We start from the raw sequence: 22,563 nt of genomic DNA, 5'->3' as shown, positions 1-22,563 counted from the left end.
GAGCTCCCATGGAGCTGTTGATAGTAATTTTGAAATTAATTCAGTTTACCTTCAGAATTGTGACCTATGAGGTTTCTATAGCAGTCGAGGCTGTGTTGTGCTGTTGCCAGATAAAAAATACTACGTGAGTAACTGCAGAACTTCAATGGATAGATTTAGAGGATTGTACAGGTGAGGTGTATGAAAAGTAGGAACTGCCAACATAATGCCAGTGAAATGCACCTCAAATACTTAGGAACTCCTGAAGTTCCTAGTGCCAGTATGTGACACAATCATTTCAGTGTAGACAGGTAGGTTCTGCTCACTCAAGTGCAGTCCTCAGGTCTGCAGGCGTGCAGCTACAGTCGCAAGAAATCCAGTGTATCTCTTTGACCTTTGTTTTAGAAACCTTATTCTGGATCTAGTCCTTTCCCTCTGGTAAGTGCCTTCTGTCGTGCAGCAGCGGGGCCAGGGCAGGGTGGTGGTGTAAAACTGTGGAAGACGGCAGCACTTAGCAGCCCGTGTCAGTGGAATACCTTCAATATGAGAGTCTGTGAAACAAAGCATTTAAGTCTGCTCCCAGGTTACTTGTCAAATGGTGAGATTGCTTTGATCTGGACCATACTGTCTATAGTTTTGAATCAAGGCTGCATCTGAAGACAACAAATAAATAATTTGCATGATGCAGTCTATTAAGCTGGGACTGCAAAACATGCTTGCAATCATGTATTTGACCTGTCCTATGACTGCAGTAGTGCCTGGTGCACCAGAGCTATTGCTCTGTATTCAACAGCAATATCCGTGCATGCATTAAATATATTAAATATTTATTCTTTACTCTTCAATTTTGTTTGTATTGATTCTAAATGGTGGTCATTTCAGTAGGTTTAGCTTGCTGAAAACATGTCCTAACATAAAATCAAATTTTGTCACTCATTAGGACTGTAAAAATCCACCATTGCTGGATTTCTTCCTATTCTGTAACAACTGGAGCTGAGACAGAGTGAAGCTGAATACGTGGCAGTTTTGGGGTCATTATAGCTGTTTGCTACATTTGGTGGTATACTGATCCCTGGGAGTCATGATGCTGAGTAGCCTCTTGAACTTTTTCCTTTGCTGAAACTCCAAATATGATGCTCTCACCTTGCAGTCAGGGCAGTGTTGTTTGGAAAGCGGGTTCTTCTTGGCCGCATTGTCTTTCACAGGGATTTGCTTCTCCAACATATGTTTCTCTGATGTCTGAGAACTTCTAGTGAACTTGTCAGATTGAATCTCCCTTTCCTTGTCCTCAAGTGAGGAATCCTTCCACAAATATGTTGTTTTCTTCTTGTTTCAGGCCATTTCTAGATATGCAAAATTTGCTGAGGTTTTTCTGTGGGCAAAGAATACAAGTACTAGAGATTTTGGAGGGGTATATCGAGAAAACTAACATTCAGGTTGGGACTCCACAGCAGTTTGTCAGAGCTGTACCATATTTCATTAACAGCTCAAGTGATGGATCAGAGCATGTGGGCATTCAGCCTGCAGATGTCACCAAGCTGAAATGGGTATCAGGCACCCTGAAAGACAAGACTTAAAATCAGAGTAATTTTTGACAGTTACAAACTCCAGAAAACCAAGCAGGATGTGAATCTGTAAGATTTTGTGCAAAAGTTCATCTTCATTGGGGAATAATCATGTAAGCAAATACAGCATGGGGAACAGCTGGCTAGGCAACGTGAGCCAAGGGGAAAACAATGTGGAAATTTGGTGGATCTCAAACTAAACATGAGTCAGTAGCATCACACTGTTGTCAGAATGGTAAACAGAACAATGGGGTGTAAAAATAGAAGTGTTGTTTGTAAGGTATATGAATAATCTTTTTGCCCTGCTCAGCCCAGGTAGGTCCTTAGCTGGAGAATTGAACTCGTTTGGGAGCAGGGTGCTTGGGGAAAAATACAGACCAAGTTCAGAGTTCAGAGGAGAGCAACAGGAATGATCAGCTATCTAGAAAACACCACTCAAAGGAAAGACTCAAATGTCTCGTCTAGAGGTGGGAAGAATAAAAGCAAAAAAGTTAAAAATCTTCAGAAATATAGGGTTAGCTGCAAAGTTAGTTGAGCTTAAACTATTTTTAAGTTTGTGTCACCTAGGGCAAGAAATTAGGATCCTACATTGCAGTAAGGAAAATTTAGGAAAAAAAAAGTTATTTTGGTAATAGTTAAATGAAATGCTGGAATAAAATCTCTGGGGTACTCATAGAAACTATACTTCTTCAGTAGAAGCAGCTTTTGGGAGTGGTTGAACAGCTGCGTTGTTACAGCTATGATGGCCTAAGCATGTAAGAATGGAAAAGACTAGAAAGACGTGGTGCTTTTTTATTAGATCAATTGATTTAGCTAGAAAAAACAGACAAGCCTTTCATGCTCACAAGCCGTTTCTCCAATCTGAAACCTCTGAATGGTTTTGGTACAGCTGCTTCTGTATGAAACAGGGAAGGATGTTCTGGATGATCTCTTGAGGGTCCTTACAGCCCCATTTGCAAAGATGTAATGATTAACAAAATCTTTCTGCCTTGGGATAGATGGGTGTTCAGGGACCGGGGAGGGAAGGAATACTGTGAAAGCAGATAAAACAGCTCCCTCCTACCCTGCAATCAGGGAGATTCCCTAAAATTTTCTCTCTGTGAAAAATTCTGTTTTATTACTTTTCGGGAGGGGATGAGAATCAGCAAACATTAAACTAGCTACTTTATTAGTGTCAGGTGGTTTTGGATTATAGCAAATGCTTTATGACAAGTCATATTGTGATAGGACGTATCTACAAAACATTTGAGTTTTTATGTTACAGACTGAAAAAAATCTGGGAGTTTTGAAGGCAAGAGGTCAATTTGTTTCCCCCACTTCTCACCCTAATTATATAAAGTAAAATACTTGCAGTTATTACTTGTTTATGAAAACTAAATTTAATTATTTTTTAAAAATCCCAAAATATATGATGAAAAATTTAGTGAGCACATAGAAAATACTACTGCTGGGGATATTAATGAGAATAAATTTATAAATATTGCTTACCTTAGGGTAGTAACAGATATAAATAATGTTAGAAGACAGAGTTTTACTGCAGGCAACTTGCATATATATTTAAATGTATTTTTTTCTGCTGGAGATTTATCTCTATAATAGTAAAAGTATTTACAATAGAAAGTACCAAAAAATGTCAACTAATGAACAAAAAATGTAGATATGTCCACAGATCTCAGAAACAGGTTGGAAATAGCTATGTTATACTGCTTACAATTGAGAAATTTATGTTCCTGGAGAAGAAATCATATGCTTATACATCCATAGTTAAGGACTTGCAGTAAATTTGAGTATGTATTGAAAACAAGGTGCTGGAGTAGTGCCTTGTCAGTGTAGCAGACAAAACTAGGCAGCTTTTCAACCAGTATAACTTGTTTAGCTACTTTTATAATCTCCAAAATAATAGCTGCATCAGTTTTTACTTTTACATTCAGATTCTGGATTTGAAAGAACAGTAACTTTCGAATTTTCATTCTGATTTTCATGTAGTTCATTAAACTGAACACTTGCAAGAACTGAGTAAAATCCTGACAACTCACATGCCAGCCCGGCTCTCGGTGGGCTTTTCTAAACTGTGACCCACTGCTTCCAAATGCTGCAGGGCTTCTTATGCTGTTAGCAACATCATTTTAGAAGTATGAATTGCAGCAACAATAACAATGTCAATTTAGACACCAAGCTAACATAACTCACTTCTAGGAGATAACATTTCATGTTTCATTTCAATTTTTCTCTGCATTCCCATTTTCCATCCCAAGCTTTGAGAGAAACACCTTTTTTTCCCTGAAAGGTGTTTGTGGTCTTTTCCTTTTCCTTTTCCTTTTCCTTTTCCTTTTCCTTTTCCTTTTCCTTTTCCTTTTCCTTTTCCTTTTCCTTTTCCTTTTCCTTTTCCTTTTCCTTTTCCTTTTCCTTTTCCTTTTCCTTTTCCTTTTCCTTTTCCTTTTCCTTTTCCTTTTCCTTCTCCTTCTCCTTCTCCTTCTCCTTCTCCTTCTCCTTTTTCTTATTTTTTTCTTATTTTCTTCTTTTACTTCTTCTTCTTTTTCTTCTTCTTCTTCTTCTTCTTCTTCTTCTTTTTCTTCTTCTTCTTCTTATTTTTCTTATTATTATTATTATTTTTCTTCTTTTTCTTCTTTTTCTTCTTTTTCTTCTTTTCCTTCTTTTTCTTCTTTTCCTTCTTCTTCTTCATCTTCTTCTTCTCTTTTCTTCAGTTCCCATTTTGTTGGCCTTAGATCCATCCCTCTTTCACTTCTTTTCTTGGGGAAAACACTGTGCTGCATTCTCCTGGTGTCACAGAAGCGCCTCTGAGGACAGGCTGTAGCCCTGAGCCAGATACAGCCACTTCTTTCTCCACCCACACTGTCTATCTGTCTACAGTGATGCAGAAATACACAAATATATGAAATATATATGAAATATATACATATATAAAACCCCATATACTAAATATATGACCTGTCATATATTTTTGCTCATATTCTGCACCGGAGTGCAACTAAAACCTTTTAAGAAGCCTTTTGTGAAAAAGAAGAGAGAAAAGCAAGTATGGTTATGGTGCACAGCAGATGTTTTTTTTTAAGGACTTGGAGCTGGATTTTGGCTCACTTGCAGGAGTGGTTCACCAGCTTATTAGCTACTGTAGGGAGTCTCCCTGATTGTCATAAGCAACACTTTTCTGACAAAAATTCCATCTAAATTCATGCCCTTTTGGCTTTACAGTAGAAAACTGCTGTAAAGGCAAAGTAAAAGTGATTCCTAGTGTTTTGCTCTTCCTCTCTCCTCTCTTCAATGCTCTAAACCAAGGGTCTCAAACTCATTTTCACCAGGGGCCACATCAGCCTCGCAGTTGTCTTCAAAGGGCTGAATGTAATTTTAGGACTGTATAAATGTAGGAGTAGTTACATCTCTGTAATCTATCTGTAGCTTTCCTTTGTATAACTCAGGTTTTCTCATCATGCTGTTACCATTTGCTTCAAAGTTGCTCCACACTTCTGGTTTGGCCTGGTGGATGCATGATGACTGTCTTATCAAAGATCATTCTTCTACTATTTCAAAGAGAATCCCAGATCCAGCATGGTTTCATAGTTCATAGTTGCATTTGTAACCTTTGGCTAGTTCTGCAACTCAAAGTGTTAATGTCTAGTTCACCCCATCACAGTGGTCTGTGGGTGCTGGAACACAGACTGCTTTACAGTGAATCAAGGGGAGTGGGAAATGAGGGTACAACAACCTAAAAAGCAGCCAATGCAGGGCCACATGTGATTGTTGTGACAAAAAGTGTCATGACCAACCCAAAGTTATGCTGCTCTCCTTTTATCTGAGACCTTTTATCACTCACACTTGGGGAGGAGTGTAGACAAACCAAGGAACTAGACAAACAGGATGAACTAACTAGCTCTAGCAGCCTCATCATGACAGCACAGAGCTACATCTGGGCAGAATCTACCTGGAAAGTTATATATACACTTGACGAATATACTTGAGTTGTTAGCTGGTATTGAGCTCTGTGTTGCCATCATAAAGCTGCTCCCAGAACCTGAACTAGCTGTAGGCTGAAGACAGCTGAACTAAGGCCATGCTGCACTACACATTCATGGCAGAAATATTTCATTGACCTATCTTACTGTTTCCAGACAACTGTGCTGTGGAAATGATGCTTATGCTTTCACAGTATGTTCTTTTTAGTCTCCAGAAGTTACTTCTTTTGACCTGTTAATCAGGTTCCAGCAAACATAACAGAGGGACAGAGATCTCAAAGATATTACGTTCCTGAGAGTTTAAAGGTGAAACGTGCTACACTAATATCCCCACTGAGGGCAAGACTGCAATGTGAGACTGTCTTGTTAATCATCAAATAAACCATATGGTTTAGACGATGTCTTAAATGCCCCAGCTGCAGCAAAGCTTTTCATCACTGTGCACAGCTTTTTATGTGAAGGGTAGTCTAACTGCTGGGGCAATCCCATATTCTCCTCAGAGGGGCTGTGTCTGGCAAAGATTCCTGAAGAGTGTAGCTGCACACTCACCCTGTAGCAAAGGGCTGAAGGGCTGCCATGTTTCAAAGTCAAGCACTTGCAAATTATTATAGGAAACAAAGCAGTTAGAGATGAAATGTGAATTCCTCACCTATGTGGACAGGCACTAAGCTTAATTTCATACCAAACCCAGAAATTGTATATTTTGTTTTTATTATCCTCATTCACCTTGTGGTCCCAGCTCTATACTATGCACTGTTCAAATTGCATTGTGAACACAGTGCTATTAATTTTGTCGCAGACTTTTCTGTGGTAATTGTGACTATAATATCTAAGTACATCAAAACCACTGCTGAATTAATCTTTTTTATACTGCTGAGACATATGTTCTTATTCATAGAGACAAATCTGAAAGATGTGTTCTCATTCGCTCAATTCCAGGCACTCAGGAGGTGATTTTTCCAAAGACGCAGCCTTTGGTGTACGTTCTTTCAGAGCGCAGTTCTGGGTGCCATCAGCTGCTGCACTGAGTGCTCCTCACTTTCAGAAATCAGATCAAGGCTCCCAGAAAATGAGGGTTGATGCCTCCGACATCAGCAGTTGTAGTCGTGTGCCTCACATTGCACACTCCTCACTCCTACAGCTCCTGCACAGCTGTGGTTCCCTCTCTGAACTCTTCTTTGCTCTGCCTGCTCAGATTTCTCCCCATGGCACAGGCAGTGCCGGCACAGGACCCCTCAGGAGACCTGGGCGGGAGACTGCATTAGGGAGGTGCAGGCCACCTAATTTCTGGCAAAAATGCCAAATTTTGGATGCTTACCCTGAAGTCCTGATGATAATTCAAAAGCAGCACTCCCCAATAGTCCCTTTCTGGAGTGTTACAAAGCTCAGCGTCTGTCTGCAGCTCTGAGGGATGCTGAGACCCAGGACTACAAGCAGTCTGCTTCTCTCCCCTTCCTACCTCAAGTCCCAGTCCTTCACACGGCCGACTCCCCATTCCCCTGCCTTATATTTGGAGTTCCCTGTTCCTGGGCTGCAGCTGCTGGAGCAGGGGGAGCACAGCAGGATGAGGAGGAACAGCAAGAGGGAAAGTCTGGCTCTGCCTTTGCCACTCGGAGGGGAGGCATGTAAAGCACATGAGGATGCATATGTATAGCGCAGATGCCTGTAGGAGGAATGAAGGGGATGACATGTGCTCAGCTCAGGCAGAAACTATAGATAACCGTCAGACTGCAAGTCTGCCGAGCACACGCGAACTGGAGTTTTTTTTCTCAGAAGCTCCAAATGTAGCCAAGTTCGTACATATTTTCTTTAGAAGAAAGTAAAGAGAGATTTTCTACATGATCCATCAGACAACCTTAGCTATTCTGTTAGCCCAACATATGATCCCCAGTACTTGCAGAGCACCCTCTGTAAGTCAGGTGTTATATACCTTTTTGTTAGCCAATTAACATTTCTAACAACTCTTCAGGTTTGTGAATTAACCTTCTTCCTTTTTCACTGGAGAGGAGATTGAGGTAGCAAAGTAAATTTTAGGACCAGAAAGAGTCATCATGATCAATTGTTTCAATCTCCTGTGCAACATGGACCACCAGATATCCTTAAACAAATTCTTCACCACATGGGTCTAATAGTTTCCTTAAGAAAAAAAATCTTGATTAAAAATATGCTCAGTGATGGAGAGTTCTCTACAGTCCTGGGCATATTATTTTAATACTTATCCTCATTTATTTGTAATTTGAATTTAATTAGCTTCAAATTCTGCAAATTGGATCTTGCTGGAATTAGCTTGATCTCTGTCACGAAATGTTTGTTTCTTACATAATGTAGTTACTTATTGTGAGGAAATTCTCTGCTGCTGTTCTTCATGATAACCCAAACAGTTTGAGCTCCTGGACTCTGACTGCAGGGCTCATTTTCTCAGCGTTTAATCATTTTTATGTCTTTTTGCTTTAGCTACTCTTGAAGTGGGGCTGCTTCAGCTGAACACACAGTATTGCATGCTATTTGCAATGGTAATACATCCAAAGCCACTATCATATTTTCTCCTAAATCACGACCGTTCATCAGAAGCAAAGCATTTGGCAGAAATGTGCTAATTGCAATTAATTTAGTGACAGCAAGCAGGTAGATTTCTATTGTGTTGATTAGCCGTCACGAGTGGAAGTCTTTTCCAGAGTCACTGCCTACCAAGGTAGAAGCAATGTGTAATCCTGTGAAAAGCTGTGCCGCACTCCAGCACCGTCCCTTTCTCGCTTTGCTGGTGAAGCTGCGCCATGGTTCTGTGGTGCGGTGGGGATGGGAACACAACTTCCTTGCTCCCAGGCTGCTTCTTCGAAACCTGCGCCACTCTGAAGCTGTGGTCTGCACAGCACTTTTATGTAGTTCAGGCATTGAATGCAAGGTATGTGGTCACATTCGAGCAGGAAATGATTCATAAAATTTAATGAAAGGAGAGATCATTGGGTAATGCAATTTGACCTCCTATAGCTACGAAAGCTACCAGATTTTTTTTGGAGTATGCCTGCATTCAGCCCAACTGCTTATATTTAATTTAAGCATAACTAGTGTACATTACAGAAAGATACCTAACACATCTAACAGTGCTTTCAAGAGAGCTTGCTCTAGTGTTTAAATGCTCACAATGTTGCAGATGAATGCCTTATTTCTTATATGGATGTATCTGGTTTCAGCTTCACTTTCTGTGTTCTTGCAATGCTTCAGATTAAAATAATTCAGCACCCTTTTCTTCCCCATGAAAGTACTTCACTGTACTCAAGTCACCTAATTATTTTTTCTATGCAAGGTAGTTTCTTCAGCCTGAAAGTATTTTCTCTAGCTTCTTTCTTCACTCTTTCCAATTTCTAACATTATTTGAAAAACACATGAGAACTATACACACTGTTCCAGCATCAGTCTCATCATACCTGTAAACAGAAGTAAATTCACTTCACTTAAGTCACCAACCGCATTAGTTCCTTTGCAGCAGCTCCTCCCTGGGAGCTCAGGGTATGTATTGTACTAATTTTTCACTTTGATCCTTAATTCCTTTCAAGAATCACTGGCATTTCAGGATGCAGTCTCTGTTCTGTAGCAATGACTTGCATTCCCTATTCTGAGATGTGAGCATTTGCATTTGGCAGTATTCAAATGCATTGTGGATAAATAGAAACAGCCTACTGGACCCTCCAGATTGCTGTTTGACTCTGTCTTCAGCGCTATCTACCACTCCTAAGTTTTTATAACTTTGCAAATGTTACCACCAATGTCTTTGTATTCAACCTTGATGCCTGTAAGATCTTCATAAAAACCTTTCTATTTAGCAGTGATTTCTCTAGGATTACTCTTAAAAAAAAAAAAAAAAAAGGATTAGTCACTTGACAAATTCTTTAATTATGGAAACTTTGCACTACAATACTTCATTGTGGCTTTTAAAAATCAGAATGTTGTGCTGCTAAGTTATATTGTTTACTAATACAAATGAATTCCTGTATCTGCTAGAGGTGACAACTTCTCAGTGAGTAAGCTTCACTCCAAAAAGCATGATATACCATAACATTCTGCTAAGTGATATCATTCTTCTTTCTTATCAGGTTTTCTGGTATTTTGCTTGGTATGGATGTCAGTCTCGCCATCCAGTGGTTAGTTGGGTCATTATGTTTCTCTTCTCTGAAGATCGTCATATAGCAGCTGTCTTTCAGTTCTTTGGGTTTTCCCAGCATTCAGAGATCAATTACAACTTAATGTCAGCAGTGATGAAAAGCATCTGACATAAGAAAGTGAATGATCATGACCCACATCTGCCCTTTCACAGCAATTCTGTTCCTTTCAGTCCTAGCTGTCCTTCTCCTGAAGCTCCTCAATCTCGTAAATCCTGTGTCCTGTGCCAGAGGGGTGGAAGGTTGCTGCGTTGGGTTCGTCTTCATCCTCCCTCAAACAGGGGAAGAGCATACGAGGACTCTCAAGTGTTCCGGAGAGAAAGTGAAAGGAAAGAGCACAGTTGTCCTGAGCAGCTGAGTGATGTCCCCCCAACTTCTTCCCATTTCTCATTCACTTGTGCGGTTGGTTGGGGGAGGAGCTCCTGGCCTCCTGGAGTAGTGGAGATGGGCTGTTCTGTACCAGTGGTGGAGAGCAGAGCTCACAGATAATCAGAAGAGAGCATGGTCCAGGCAGGACCATGAACATGGGCTCTTGTCCAGTTTTTAAGATAAATGTTTTCTTGGTTTCGGTTCTGCACAGCTCAAGAACTTCAAGTGCCGTTTTCAGTTGTATTTTTAGAATGACTAGCTATGAGCTTTCTGACTTGGTTTTTATTGCTGTGCATTCATTCCCAAACTCATTTTACCTGTATGGCACTATTTGCATTAGTGGTAGTAGCGGAAGCACCTCTCGGCTGTGCGCATATCTAGGACGTTGGTGTTCAGTTGCTGAGGCAGTGCTTCAATACGATGTTGCTGTGGTAACCCCTTGTCCTAATTCTGTAGAAAGTTCCTGTAGAAAGCCTGAAGAGTGCATGGTTGGTTCTTATTTGATGCAGGTGCATGATTATCCTTCTTTTCAGAGACTAGAAATAAAACTGTGGAACAGTCTTGCCGTTTATGCAGTTCTAACATATAGCCATCTCCACCTAATAAGCACTCTACACACTTTTCATACTTCTTTTGTTCGTAATATTCTTCTAAAAAGCACACTATCATTTCTTCTTAGTGCTACAACTTCTGAATTTTCCTTTGGGCCTTTGTCTTTCTTAACCAGCATTTTACACTTCATAAATTCTAGCTCATGTTGTTTGCTCTTTATTTCCTGGTTTGCAGTTGTTAGTATACGGAAGTCTTTTCATTTATCTCTATTTGCTGTCACATATTCATCAACTGAATCAGAATGGGTTTTAAAACAAAGTGATCCATTTGGGAAATCAAATGAACTCTTAACTTTCAGTTTTCAGTTGAAGTGTGCTGTCCAAGTCTTTCTCCTCCTTGTAATTTCACTCATGAAGGCAACAGAAGGGAAGTCTAGCCTGTGACACTGTTTTGAAACATGAACTATGAGTCATAGCTTCATATTATGGACAGGAAGGACTCAGAACACAAATGTATTACAATACAATAAAAATATCTTCTAATGTAAGGTCTCATAAGAAACTGCAGCAATTCTTTTGGCAACTTTACACCATTTCAGCTTCCCACTGGAGCAGAAAACCCACCAAGGTAGATGAAGTCTTAAAAACTGTCAGACTGTTGCAAAAAATGAGCTTGTAGGTTAGCCTAACCTAACAAGGTCATTGAAGATGGCAAGAAGGCTCTACGTAAACACAGGCTGTGGGATAAACAAACTTTCTTAACCTGGAGCAGTGTTAATTGCACCACATCTTATCCCTCATAGACTTTGGCTAATTTCACATGAAATTGTCCCAGTAATAGTGAAAAAAATTGTTTTCTGTATTTCTGGAAGAACTCTATACCTGACGCCACAAGAGTTGGAAAATGACTGGTGTTTCCACAATCAGTTACAACTGAGAGAAGGTGACTGCTGACCAGTTTGTCTGATCTCTATACTACAGAAGGTTTTAGAATGAATTCTCAAGGAAATAACAATTAACAGCTGTGGTTAGTTATGTAATGGTATAAAAATGGAATGTAGATTTCGACCAAGTAACCTGAGAGCTTTCTGTTGATATAATAACTGATTTGCCAGATCAGGGAAATATGGTAGACCTAATCTGTCTGAATTTAGTGAAGGATGCTGTGCTGCTGAGGAATAGTAAAGAATTGAAACTTTGGGGGACGGAACTGGGTCAACAACACGTGCTGAAAGGAAAATGACTGATCAGGAAGGAAACTACAGAGTTCCTCAACTATCAGTTTGGAGACAATTGTATTTTTACTAAGAAATTTCATGCAAAACCAGCAGTGTACCGATAAACTTAGTTGTTTATGCCATCAATATAGAAGAAGATACAATTCTCACATAACAAAAATGAACTGGAGGTTATTTGGATGAATGAAATTACTGGGCACTTTGGCACTAAAAGTTAGATTTTCTCCATAAACTGTGCATTTATTTATTGTAAGTTATACATGGGGATGGAGAACTGTGCATATTAGGTAATCACAGGATGACTGTGAGGCACTAATTTGATCATGGCTATGAAAAAGAAAAATACAGTCATGCAAATATCAAGTGAGATGAAGAATGGTTTGTCAATACATATGTATATATATGCAAGTATGAAATACTTTTAGATTTTACTTAATCTAATGTGCATGATTATGTTTATCCATGTTTCAGACAGATTGACTGAAATGAGAAAATAAAGGCTCCTAAGATGATGGGAAGAATAGTTTGTAACATGAGAGGGAAATAAAAGAATTTGGGTTGTCCTAGAACAGAAAAAATGAAGGCTGACCAAATATAAGACTAATATTTAAAACTATGCCAGTGAGTAAACACAATGGAGGAGGAAGAGCTATTTAAACTAAAAGACAATGTTGGCAGAAGAACAAATGGACATAAAATGACCATGAACAAATTTAAGCTGAAAAGCAAAAGCTTTCTAGTTATCAGAAACCTGTCTTTCAATGAAAAGCAAAGCTCCTCTAAACAGCTTTTAAATGAAGTTCAATAGGTTTATAATTTGCATCGTATGTCACAGCTGTCTTTAGTATTAACAGCATGGGATTTGATTCAATGACTTAGAAGATCCCCTTAATTTTATGTCTTACACAAGGCAGCAAACACTCTTGAGATACAGCAACCTCTCAGGCAGCGTGCACCCAGTGTTGAAACAGCACACAGCAAGGCTAAAATACTCTTTCAAACAGAAAATCAAGAGACTTTGATATTCAGGTAATCTCTAGAAGATTTAAACAGACCAAATGCAAAGACTTGTTTCAGAGCTTGAAATGTCTCTTAAGGCAAACGTGCTCAATAGAGAAATAATAAGGCTGAGTATTGTCTGAAGATTGTCACCTCCATCAGCACTGCATTGGGTCCTAGTGCTGACCACAATACTGTGTGGCACTTCTTAGGCTGTTGACAGATACACTTCCAGTCTTTAAAAATGAGGATGTGAGGACCTGGAAGAATGCGAATTTGAATAATTGCATCTTACTTTTCACAGTGTCAGTAATGGAAGACAACATTCCTGTGTATTTAAAAAGCTGTGAAATCTTCCCTGCAGAAGATGATGGGTAGTATTATTCATTTTTATTTGTTTAAATGAGATTAAAAATGAGCCTAGAGGAAAAAGATCAATTTTGGATATTGAGTAAACAGGATATATTCTATACCCATTTTTATACCATGTATAGTATGCGTAATTTAAAAAAATGAAAATTGAATATAAACATCAATATTATAATAATATTAAGGTAGGAAATTGGAATAAGCCTTAAGCTTCTATCTTAACTAATGCCACTGTGCTTTTTAGTGTTGTTGAACACCACACTCAAGGAACATTTTCCTCGGTTGGACTTTCTTGGTGCTGTCATTTTGTACAGTGTATGAAACACAGAAACCTCTAAACTAAGAAACCTATTCCTTTTGTTTTTCAGCATCAGAACAATGATTCCTCCAGGGGAATGCCTATATGCTGGGAGGAAAAGGAGGAAACCCATTCAGAAACAGTTAAGTATCATATTCATCAGGAGGCATAACCCTCCGAATGTTGTATATCCTAGAAATGAGGTAGAAGGATAAGTTCCTTCCTCCCGTGGTCTGCTGACACAGGAGAGACCTTACCTCCTACTCTGCAGCAAGAAACCCCTGGTCAGGAGGCTGGCTCCTCATGGTTAAGACTGTCTCCAGAAAGAATGCTGAGCATGGGTCAATCCTTACTCATCACTAGGTGTCCCAGAGGAGGCCGCTGGTAGCTATGGTGTCTACCATGGTGTACTGCAGACTACACTGCCCTGAGGAGCAGAGTGGGACAGCACTTTTTTGTAGGCAGAAGGTAGCGGTGGACTGAATGTCAACCAGGCAACGGGCAGCTGGGCCCTGCGCTTCTATGTTCCCCGCTTCCCACTCAAGGAACCTTTTGAGAAGCTTTGTGGCACCAGGACGCTGGCATTGTGCCCCCTCCTGCCCCCTTCCTTAACTTAGCCTTGCTTGGGGCATCACGAAATCCAACATGTGTGAGCCTGGAAAGTGGGTCAGTTCAGCCAACTGAGAAAACAGACCGGTGACTCACTTTTTGCATAAAGAACACATAATTTTCAAACCACTATTTACTATGGGATCACTTTCATTAGGAGAAATATGGGATAGAGGAATTGTATGCGTGCAGGCAAAGCAGCAGAAGAAAAAAAGCAATGGGAAGTTGTTACTACGGGGTGCTTCAGATGGGAGAGAAAAAAGGTTTCTATCAGTCAAATTTAAAACGATTTCCAGATACCATAAACCCCTCTGTGAAATGAAGCTTTTTAATGTAATCACCCATGTCTTCTCTGTTACACTTGACTATATGGTTATGAAACACACATTTTTACTGTGTTAAAATTATGAACTAGCACTGGTGGCCTTCACAGACAATTTAAGGATGAGAAGGTAACTAAAATAGATTTCCCTGTTTTCACTTGTTCAGATCTTCTAAAAATAACCCACTTGGCTTAAAATTGTATATATTGGTCTAAAGTCAAAGGCGAGTTTCTCTGAGTGTTTGACAGAAATCTGTTGATTTTGTTTGGATTTTGTAGAGTATTTGCACATGAACCACTTGTTACCACTTAAAAATATTTCTTTTACTGTAAAATGTATGATAGGTGACAATTGCAGTAGACAAAGATAATTACATAAGAAAATTATTCTTCCTGCAAAATCAGTGTTAAATACAAAATGTATGTAAGGTTTCTGCACTACTGTTCAAGTATGGATGTAGATATTTAACTTTATAACTGCATGAGATATGGAACTGCTCCAATACATAAAATTACCTCTGTGCAGCACTGTTTATGGATCATAACTTTTGTGAGAAAGGAGGGAGAGTTGCAGTTGCTTTAAGAAACATTAGGCTTCATGTTTGGAGTACACATGCTAGCTGAAAGAACTTATCTCAAAGATGACTTCTAGATAAATGCAATCGTTAAGAAAAATACCTGCCAACAAAGGACAGAAATGTCCTCATTAGACCTTTTTGAAATTCTGGCTTCAACAAAATCAGAAGCAAATTCTCTTTTACTTTGATGGAACCAAGTTTTCACGTTCCAAGCCATTGCAAATAATGCTACCTTGAAAACAGCTTTGCTGTGAGATTGCAGGACAGGTACCTGAGCATGAGCGTATCCAGCCACAACAGAGACAATTTTTACTAAGAAACCTGATTTTGGTTAAAACAAAGTGAATCATGTGGTTTATTAGGATACTGAGCTTCCACACTAGAGGCAGCCCTCTGTTTTCTGTGTTTAGTTACTTATCACTTGCTCAGAATGATTTCTCAGTTCCTAGCAACATTGTTCTCTTCCTCAGACCTTATCTGTTTGTGGGCTTGGTCTCTGGTAAGTCTTTACTGTGCTCATTCCCTCACTCAGGGACTTCCTAGCTCTCGTCTAAAGAGGCTCTGAGTGCCCAAGACCAACTGGCTGACATTGCTCCTTTCACGGTCTACAAAAGTTGATGGGAATTCTTTGGCCAGTCCTAATAATGATTTCTCTCTTTTTTTTTTTTCCCAGTAATATCCTCTAGAAATTTAACTTTCTCTTGGCAAAGGACTAAGTTAGCTGAGGTGCCAGTCTGAGCAGGACACTTGGATTTCTGTAGGGATTAATGGGTTAGTCCTTTTGAGGGCCAGGATTCAAAGGGCAGAGGAGAGCAATTCTCTTTGCAGAACAACTGGGATGTTGATGTCTGCCCATACTTGGTGCATCCCATGGGACCAACTCTGTCTCTCCATGAGCTTTCTGTGATCAGGCTGTCAAGCCAGATGGAGATCCTGCAGCTGGCTTTTAATTTGGGATGTCACAGAATGATATTGCTCACTACTTCTGCACTTTTTCAGGCACAGAAATTCTGTTCTGAGGTTGTTTTACAGAATAGTGATGAAAATGTATGAAGAAGCTCCATGGGAGAATGCAGAGACCCACGGAATCGTGGAAGAATGTGTAGGAGAACTTGTTTTAGCAGGAAGACCTAATATGTGTCAGTTGTCTCTTCACTGAACTAGAAGAGACTATCTTCATTAGGTTCCAATTCTTCAAACTATACATCAGGTTCAAGTTCTACTTTTATACATGCAAATAAATAAAAAACCCTAGCTGTTCTCGTTTTGCCCCAGAAAGCTTCCAAACAAGCCCCAGTAAATGTGGTCTACACTGGCTTTTATGGAACCAGTTCAAGCACCTGGAGCTCGGACTGATTGAAAAATTTCCATCAGATACATTTTTTTCAGCCAGAGAACTGGAATTTTGGCTAAAGGAAATATTTTCTACCAAATGTTTGTTTCCTGTGGAAATCTAACTTTTTACTGGTAATTCAAGCATGTGTAAACTAAAGAGATCTTGTTTTTAACCTGAAACTAAAATCACTGTGGTGAAATTATTATTATACAAGAAATGCTAAGGCAACACTTCTGGACAGTTACCATTTGAGAGCTTCAGCCACTTCTTCACCTCAAACCCTGGCATCTTGTAAAACTCTCTTCCCCCACAAAACATTTCTTGTAATGGTTTATAGGTCTTTAAAAGCAAACTCCAGCTGCCCTAGCTCTGAGTGTATCTATAACTGCTCCAAACTGCCCACTTCAGCCAGAAGTGTACCAGTGCCAGGGTAAACAGAGACCTCAGGAGGTGCAGCTCTCTCCTGCTTCCTAGTTCTCATTTTAAGGTCTTCTGTGATATAACCCTTCCTCTTACTTGGTGTCACACTATCCCACCTCTCATCTGCTCTGCCAGTGGGATGTCTTCTCAACCATTAGTTCTGCTTTTCCCTTTCCTTACTGTGAAGACCCAGAAGAGGTAGAAAGTGGCAAGGGGCCCCCTTTCCTTCACATAGCTTTCCCTCAGTTGGTCCTCGTAGGAGATGGTGAACATCTGCATGTGTACAGCTGGCACTGGAGCTCAGCTCTGCCAGGATACCTCTGCAATGCCCAAGCACAGCTCAGCGGCTGTGGGCTGCTGGCCAGTATGTTCATGATAATCATCTTGCAGTTACTTTGCAGTTAGCCTATCTGTTGCATCTCATGGTCTCTCTCTTCCTTTTCTTACTGAAAGCTTGCCATCATAGTAAATTATTAGATTTTTCTCACTTTAGACCATCTGCTGGTTTAACACTTAGCATACATTAAAAACTTATTCAGAACGAAATTTTTGTTACCAGGGTAGGGCTCCCTCAGAGGGCGGTGAACAGCGGACAGAGCCAAACTGGTTCAAGTGGTGGTCTGTCTGTCATGGGCACACTGAATCATTAAAGCACAAATGGCTCAATGACTGACATACCACCGAAACAGAAAATGTTCTCTGCACCACCTCCCACACTCACTTCTTACCACACAGTGACTGGAGATATGGGTCTTGTACAGGTACAAGTACTTGTTATTGCAGAGCAGAATTTGAATGGTTAAGCAATGCATGGAGGGAAAAGCCAGCTTTATTGTTTTAATTACATGTGCTACTTCATTGTAGTAGTGTTGTATGAAAAGCACAGTAAAAGAGGTATCGTAGAATGAGTGCTATGTCTCTGTTTAGACCTGACTTACACAGTCTGAGAATCCCTGATTTAAGGCAAACACAACAAGCACCATCTTCTTTCAGCTCAAGATAAAGTCTAGTATTTCCATTGGCTTCAAAACAGCCCATTGAAGAATTTCCTTGCCTGCCCTTTTCTGTTTAGGGAGAGCCACACTGGCCTTTCCATGGAACTTGCATTGTTTTAAATCGCATCCACTTGGCACCTAATTAGCATCTACATCAAACCCCTGTTCGTTTGGCTTCACTCCCTTACTGAATCATTTCCTTGAGTTTTCAGGTAGACTCTGTCCTGAACTTTCTCTGTCATCTTTTTGTTCTATTCCTTACCATCTCCAGAAAGCTGTTCCTTACACTCAGAACAAATGCGGTCCACATAATTGCCCTAAACCATACCTCGCTGACATAGAGGAGTCACTATTTTACATGGTAAATAGGCTTGAGCAATTTCTCTTTCTATTCCATGTTAGCCTTGATAACTTTCAGCCCTTGGACGCATCAGTCTAATTTTCCTTATTGGAATCAATTTTTTTCTGTCCTAAATTGCTTCATTGCTTCAGCTGGTTTGTCAGATGTAAAGAGCAATTAGCAAAAGCTTATGTTCTTTAGCTTCTACTGAACTACAGGCTATAATCCCACAAAATTACTGCTCTCCACAAGTCAGGTGTCCTTCTGGTGTCTTAGTGAGGATGGCTGAGCTTCAGGGTTTACTGCAAAAAATTAGTGCCAAATATGTGCAGACTTCTTTGAAAAATAGTTAACTATGGAAAAAGTAAAAAAGATTATTCCCTCTTTGTTGACTGCATTATTTTTTTGCATATTTGCTCTTGAACAGAGGAAAGTTATTTATTGATCCTGAACAATAAAATCTCCCTCTTGTCTTTGGAAGCAACTCATCACGTTATTGAAGGGCCACATACCAGTATTGGTAATTTTGAATGAAAAAGCAGGAATTACATATTTTCACTACCTCAAACACTTTTTCATTCATTCTGTCCATCAGTGTTGTCCTGCTAAAATGAAGTGAAAGCTCTCAAAAGTTCATACCTAATTTAGTTTAAGAGGTTTTCAATTATCAACAGTCGCATGTACAAAACATTGATTTTTTGGAACTAATTTTTAAGCATATATTTTTAAAAAAATCACAGTTACAATGACTATTTAAGATTGCACTAACAAGAGGGTAATATGCAAATGTTATCATTTAACCTTTTAACCATCTTGTGAAATACTAATGCTCAAAATTGAAATTACAATTGAAAAAAAAAAATAAATGTGTGAAGCGTGGAAAAGCAGTAGTGAAGTGCTGCAATTAATTAGTTTTAGCCTTTTTCTCCACTGGAGCACCAGCTGAGCTACATAAGGTTATGATCCTTGCCTTTAGTGAGGAGAAAATGGAAGCTTTTAGCACACGTATTTTTTCTTGCCTACCATTTCCCATTCTTGAGTTTTTTTCCAACTTTTTTGCCTTGATTTTTCTCTCAATGACTCTTATTCTGGGGAATGTGCCTCAGGAGGAATGTGGCAATGTGCTACATTAAGAACTTGAGCATGGGTATTAGGAGACCGAGTGGAGGACCAGCAGACACAGCACTACGTCCCCTGGGAGATGGTAGTGAAGTTATAGCACTGGGCTACTGCACTCCCTCTGGGATGATGGGTCCAAGTAGTTTATGGCGCCAGTGGCTCATTCCTGGATAACACACTTGACTACTGCTGCATCTAGCAATTGCTGTCTGCTGGAGATAACCACCTTCTCAAACCTACCACTCAGGTCTTCTTGCTTAAGTGACAATTCTGTGCTTCGGCACTGAGCACCACCCACTGTCATGCTGGAAATCAGGTGTCCATGACTGTGTGCAAGCGCACTGGCTTTTCCTTTTCTTCCTCTTGAGAACAGCATCTTACATGTTCTGTGAGAAGAATATCAGCAGATACTCCAAAATCGAGCTTCCTCATCTTAGGGCATTTTCACAATGGATTTTCTGAGGCATCTGTTGCTGTTCACTGCATGAGAAAGACATGGAATGGAGATGGACTAGGAGTGCTTGGCTTAGAAATCTGAGTAACGTTAGTCTTTATGTTTTGGGAGGGATACCAATGTTCTTAAGAGAGAAACCAAATTCTTATATTTTTTTATTACTGACATAGGAAGGTAAATGCGAGAATATTGAGGAAAGAAGGTCTCTTCACCTTGCTTCCCATACTTTTAAAAATCATGTCTAAAGACAGGCTCTTTTCTTAATTATCTCCCAGCCCATAGGTTAAATCTGAGTCATTAAATGGAGATGCTTTGAATGAATATGGTGGATATTGAATGGGTTCATGCATTAGTCACGGTAATTTTTCTCTGTTATTCTGATCCTTATTTGTACTGCATAGAGGATAAATTGTTTTTCCTGGTACTCACTGGAACATGAATATAGTACCTGTTCCCCTAATGTGAGAGAGTCCTGAGTATGACATATCAAAAGTATGACTTTGTCCGTTTTTACGGGGCAGGTGTGAAAAGAGAGGCCAATGTCCATGTCTTTGCAAACACAGAAAGGTAAATCTCTTTTTGGCAGAGGACAGAAACTTTAAAGGTGTTCATGGAAGCTAGGTTAAATACGTCTGTTATTAACTAATTGCAGACAACATCTCAGTTTCTGGTTCTACTTTCTGGAGGTAAAACAGGTAATCAAAAATGTGTTCTCCACCACAGAAGGCCTGCAGTTGGGAATGAAAAATCAAATCCTTCGAAGAGACACAGGGACCGTCTAAATGCTGAACTGGACCATCTGGCCAGCCTCCTGCCTTTTCCACCTGACATCATATCGAAACTGGACAAACTTTCCGTCTTGCGCCTCAGTGTCAGCTATCTCCGAGTCAAAAGTTTCTTTCAAGGTAGGCCTCTTTAAGATATCAATATCCCATTATAAATCTCCCTCTAATTTATTGCTGATTTGTACTAAACTTGAGTAAAATTAGTAAGTAGTATTATATTGATAAAGGAAGAAAAAAAACCTATTACTGAACTTATTTTGTGCATGGGATGTTGTGCTGGAAATTTTGTGCATTTTCTTCTATGCCATTTGTGTGTTTTTCACCAAATAATTGGATAACCTCCACCCCTCCTCAGCAGGCTTTAGGAAAAGGGGAAAACATGACCGCAAAATCCCTAAACCAGCAAAGAGGCTTGGGGCAGATGTAATACCTGTAGATACTTGGAACTCCCTTTTTGAAACTGTTATCTGCGTGTTTGCAATGCCTGTTTAAATACAATGTGAAAGTCAAGCAACTACTGTATTACCTGTGTTTGCTGTATGCCAAGAGGAAACAGGCTTGCTTGAAAGGCCAAAAAGATCATTTTCTTTAAGGATAAGTGAGATTCAAAGTTTAAAGTGTTGATTAAAGCTCTACTAGGCTATGCTTTGTTTTTGTAGCTGTCTGGCTTACCACACAATGAAAGCCAAATGTGCATGTTCAGATGTACATAATAAGAATTCTTCCAAATTTGCAGACAGTTTTAGTTTCTTCTTGTTACTGAAGAGTTCAAGAGAGCAAAATCCAGATTAGGGAATGAAAGTCCTCTCTAGAGTTGTTTAGAAAAAAAAGAAAATAAATACCTACTTGAAGGAGTATAATTGACCCAAACTTATAGGTGGACTGCAGAGAAAAACAGAAGTAATTTTTAATGGACATTATTTTTCCTTTTTTACTCTTTGCTACTCCTTCCTGTTACTGTTCCTTATTCTACACAGTATATAAAAGAGAGCCTTAGATTTTTTTGGTTTCGACTGGAGAATAGTATCTGTTGGCTGGTTTCTTGCTTTTAAAATATATTTTAGTATAAAAGAAATGCAAGTTTGAAGAGTCTTTGGCAGACTGCAGGGCGTTTAACAAGCTGACATCAGATTACAGATGGCGATGTTACTGATAGCGGGAACCTCCCATGTCAACTGTGGCAGCTGGTTGCCCAGACTCCAGTTTACAGAGTGCCTTACTTTCCCTTTGAACACATACCTGAATCTTACAGCCCCTTCCTTGGAGCTTTACTTTAATTTCTCTTGAATTCAAAAGCACAAAGCTGTCTTCAGCTGACTTTACTACTCTTCTGCTGGAGTTTCTAAGACCCATTTTCTCATTTTTTTTAAAAAAAAGGATGGGATAAAAGGGAAACAAGTAAAACCAGACTTCATTACTCTGAAATGTTCCATGATTTGAGAGATTTCATTTAATTTAATCCCCAAATTACCTAACTGAACACATAGTTTGTGTTCCCTTCATTCTTATTTTTAAATGTTTACATCATGAAACTAAGGTTACAGAAAGCATTGTTTATAGCAAAGGAAGGAAACTACTTGCCATTTTAAGACAAGAGAGCAGGCTGGAGCTTCAAAAGAGTGGAGTGGAGGCGAGATGAGCCGTGGAAACAGAACTGGGGGAGCAGTGGGTGTTAATGTTTGGGTAAGAGCAAGAGCTGCAGCCTCAGCTTCATGGCACGTCACCATCTACTTCCTTGTAGTTGTGGAGAAATAAGGCAGAATCTGATTTTATTTTTTTTTAAGTAAAAACTTTGGTGGGAAGTCACCTAAGAAAAGCAAACCAAAAATATCCATCCCAGTGTTTTGATCTTGGTTGTGATGAAAGAGGACAGAAGAGCACAAAGGGCTTGTTTGTGGCTTTTTAAATCAGAAGATGGTACTAAGTTGTGAGCTGTTATAAACACTGTGAGGACAGAGAACAGACCAGTGCATACAGAGATGTTATAAAATTGGAGAAAATAAAATGTATCTGGAAAAACTGACCTAGCAAATCTGTAGTAATTCACTCAGGGAAAAAATAATCCAAAACAACTGGTGTTCAATAGAACAGAGAAACCTGGAAAAGGGA

The 22,563-nt window shown here is 39.6% G+C and overlaps 1 protein-coding gene across 1 annotated transcript in view; it reads left to right on the top strand.

The window, feature by feature from the left end:
* The window catches only part of AHRR (aryl hydrocarbon receptor repressor), a 93,808-nt gene that overhangs the window by 3,669 nt on the left and 67,576 nt on the right, over positions 1-22,563 (top strand). Inside the window, exons 2-3 of the mRNA XM_065052938.1 lie at positions 13,567-13,638; positions 20,393-20,574. Coding sequence (XP_064909010.1) covers positions 13,577-13,638; positions 20,393-20,574 — 244 coding nt within the window. The 5' untranslated portion in view covers positions 13,567-13,576. The remainder of the gene's footprint in view (positions 1-13,566; positions 13,639-20,392; positions 20,575-22,563) is intronic.

This window comes from Columba livia, chromosome 2 (assembly GCF_036013475.1).
Source record: "Columba livia isolate bColLiv1 breed racing homer chromosome 2, bColLiv1.pat.W.v2, whole genome shotgun sequence".
Classification (NCBI taxonomy): Eukaryota; Metazoa; Chordata; class Aves; order Columbiformes; family Columbidae; genus Columba; species Columba livia.
Note: the sequence above shows the minus strand (reverse complement) of the source record. Positions and strands in the feature narration are given on the sequence as shown.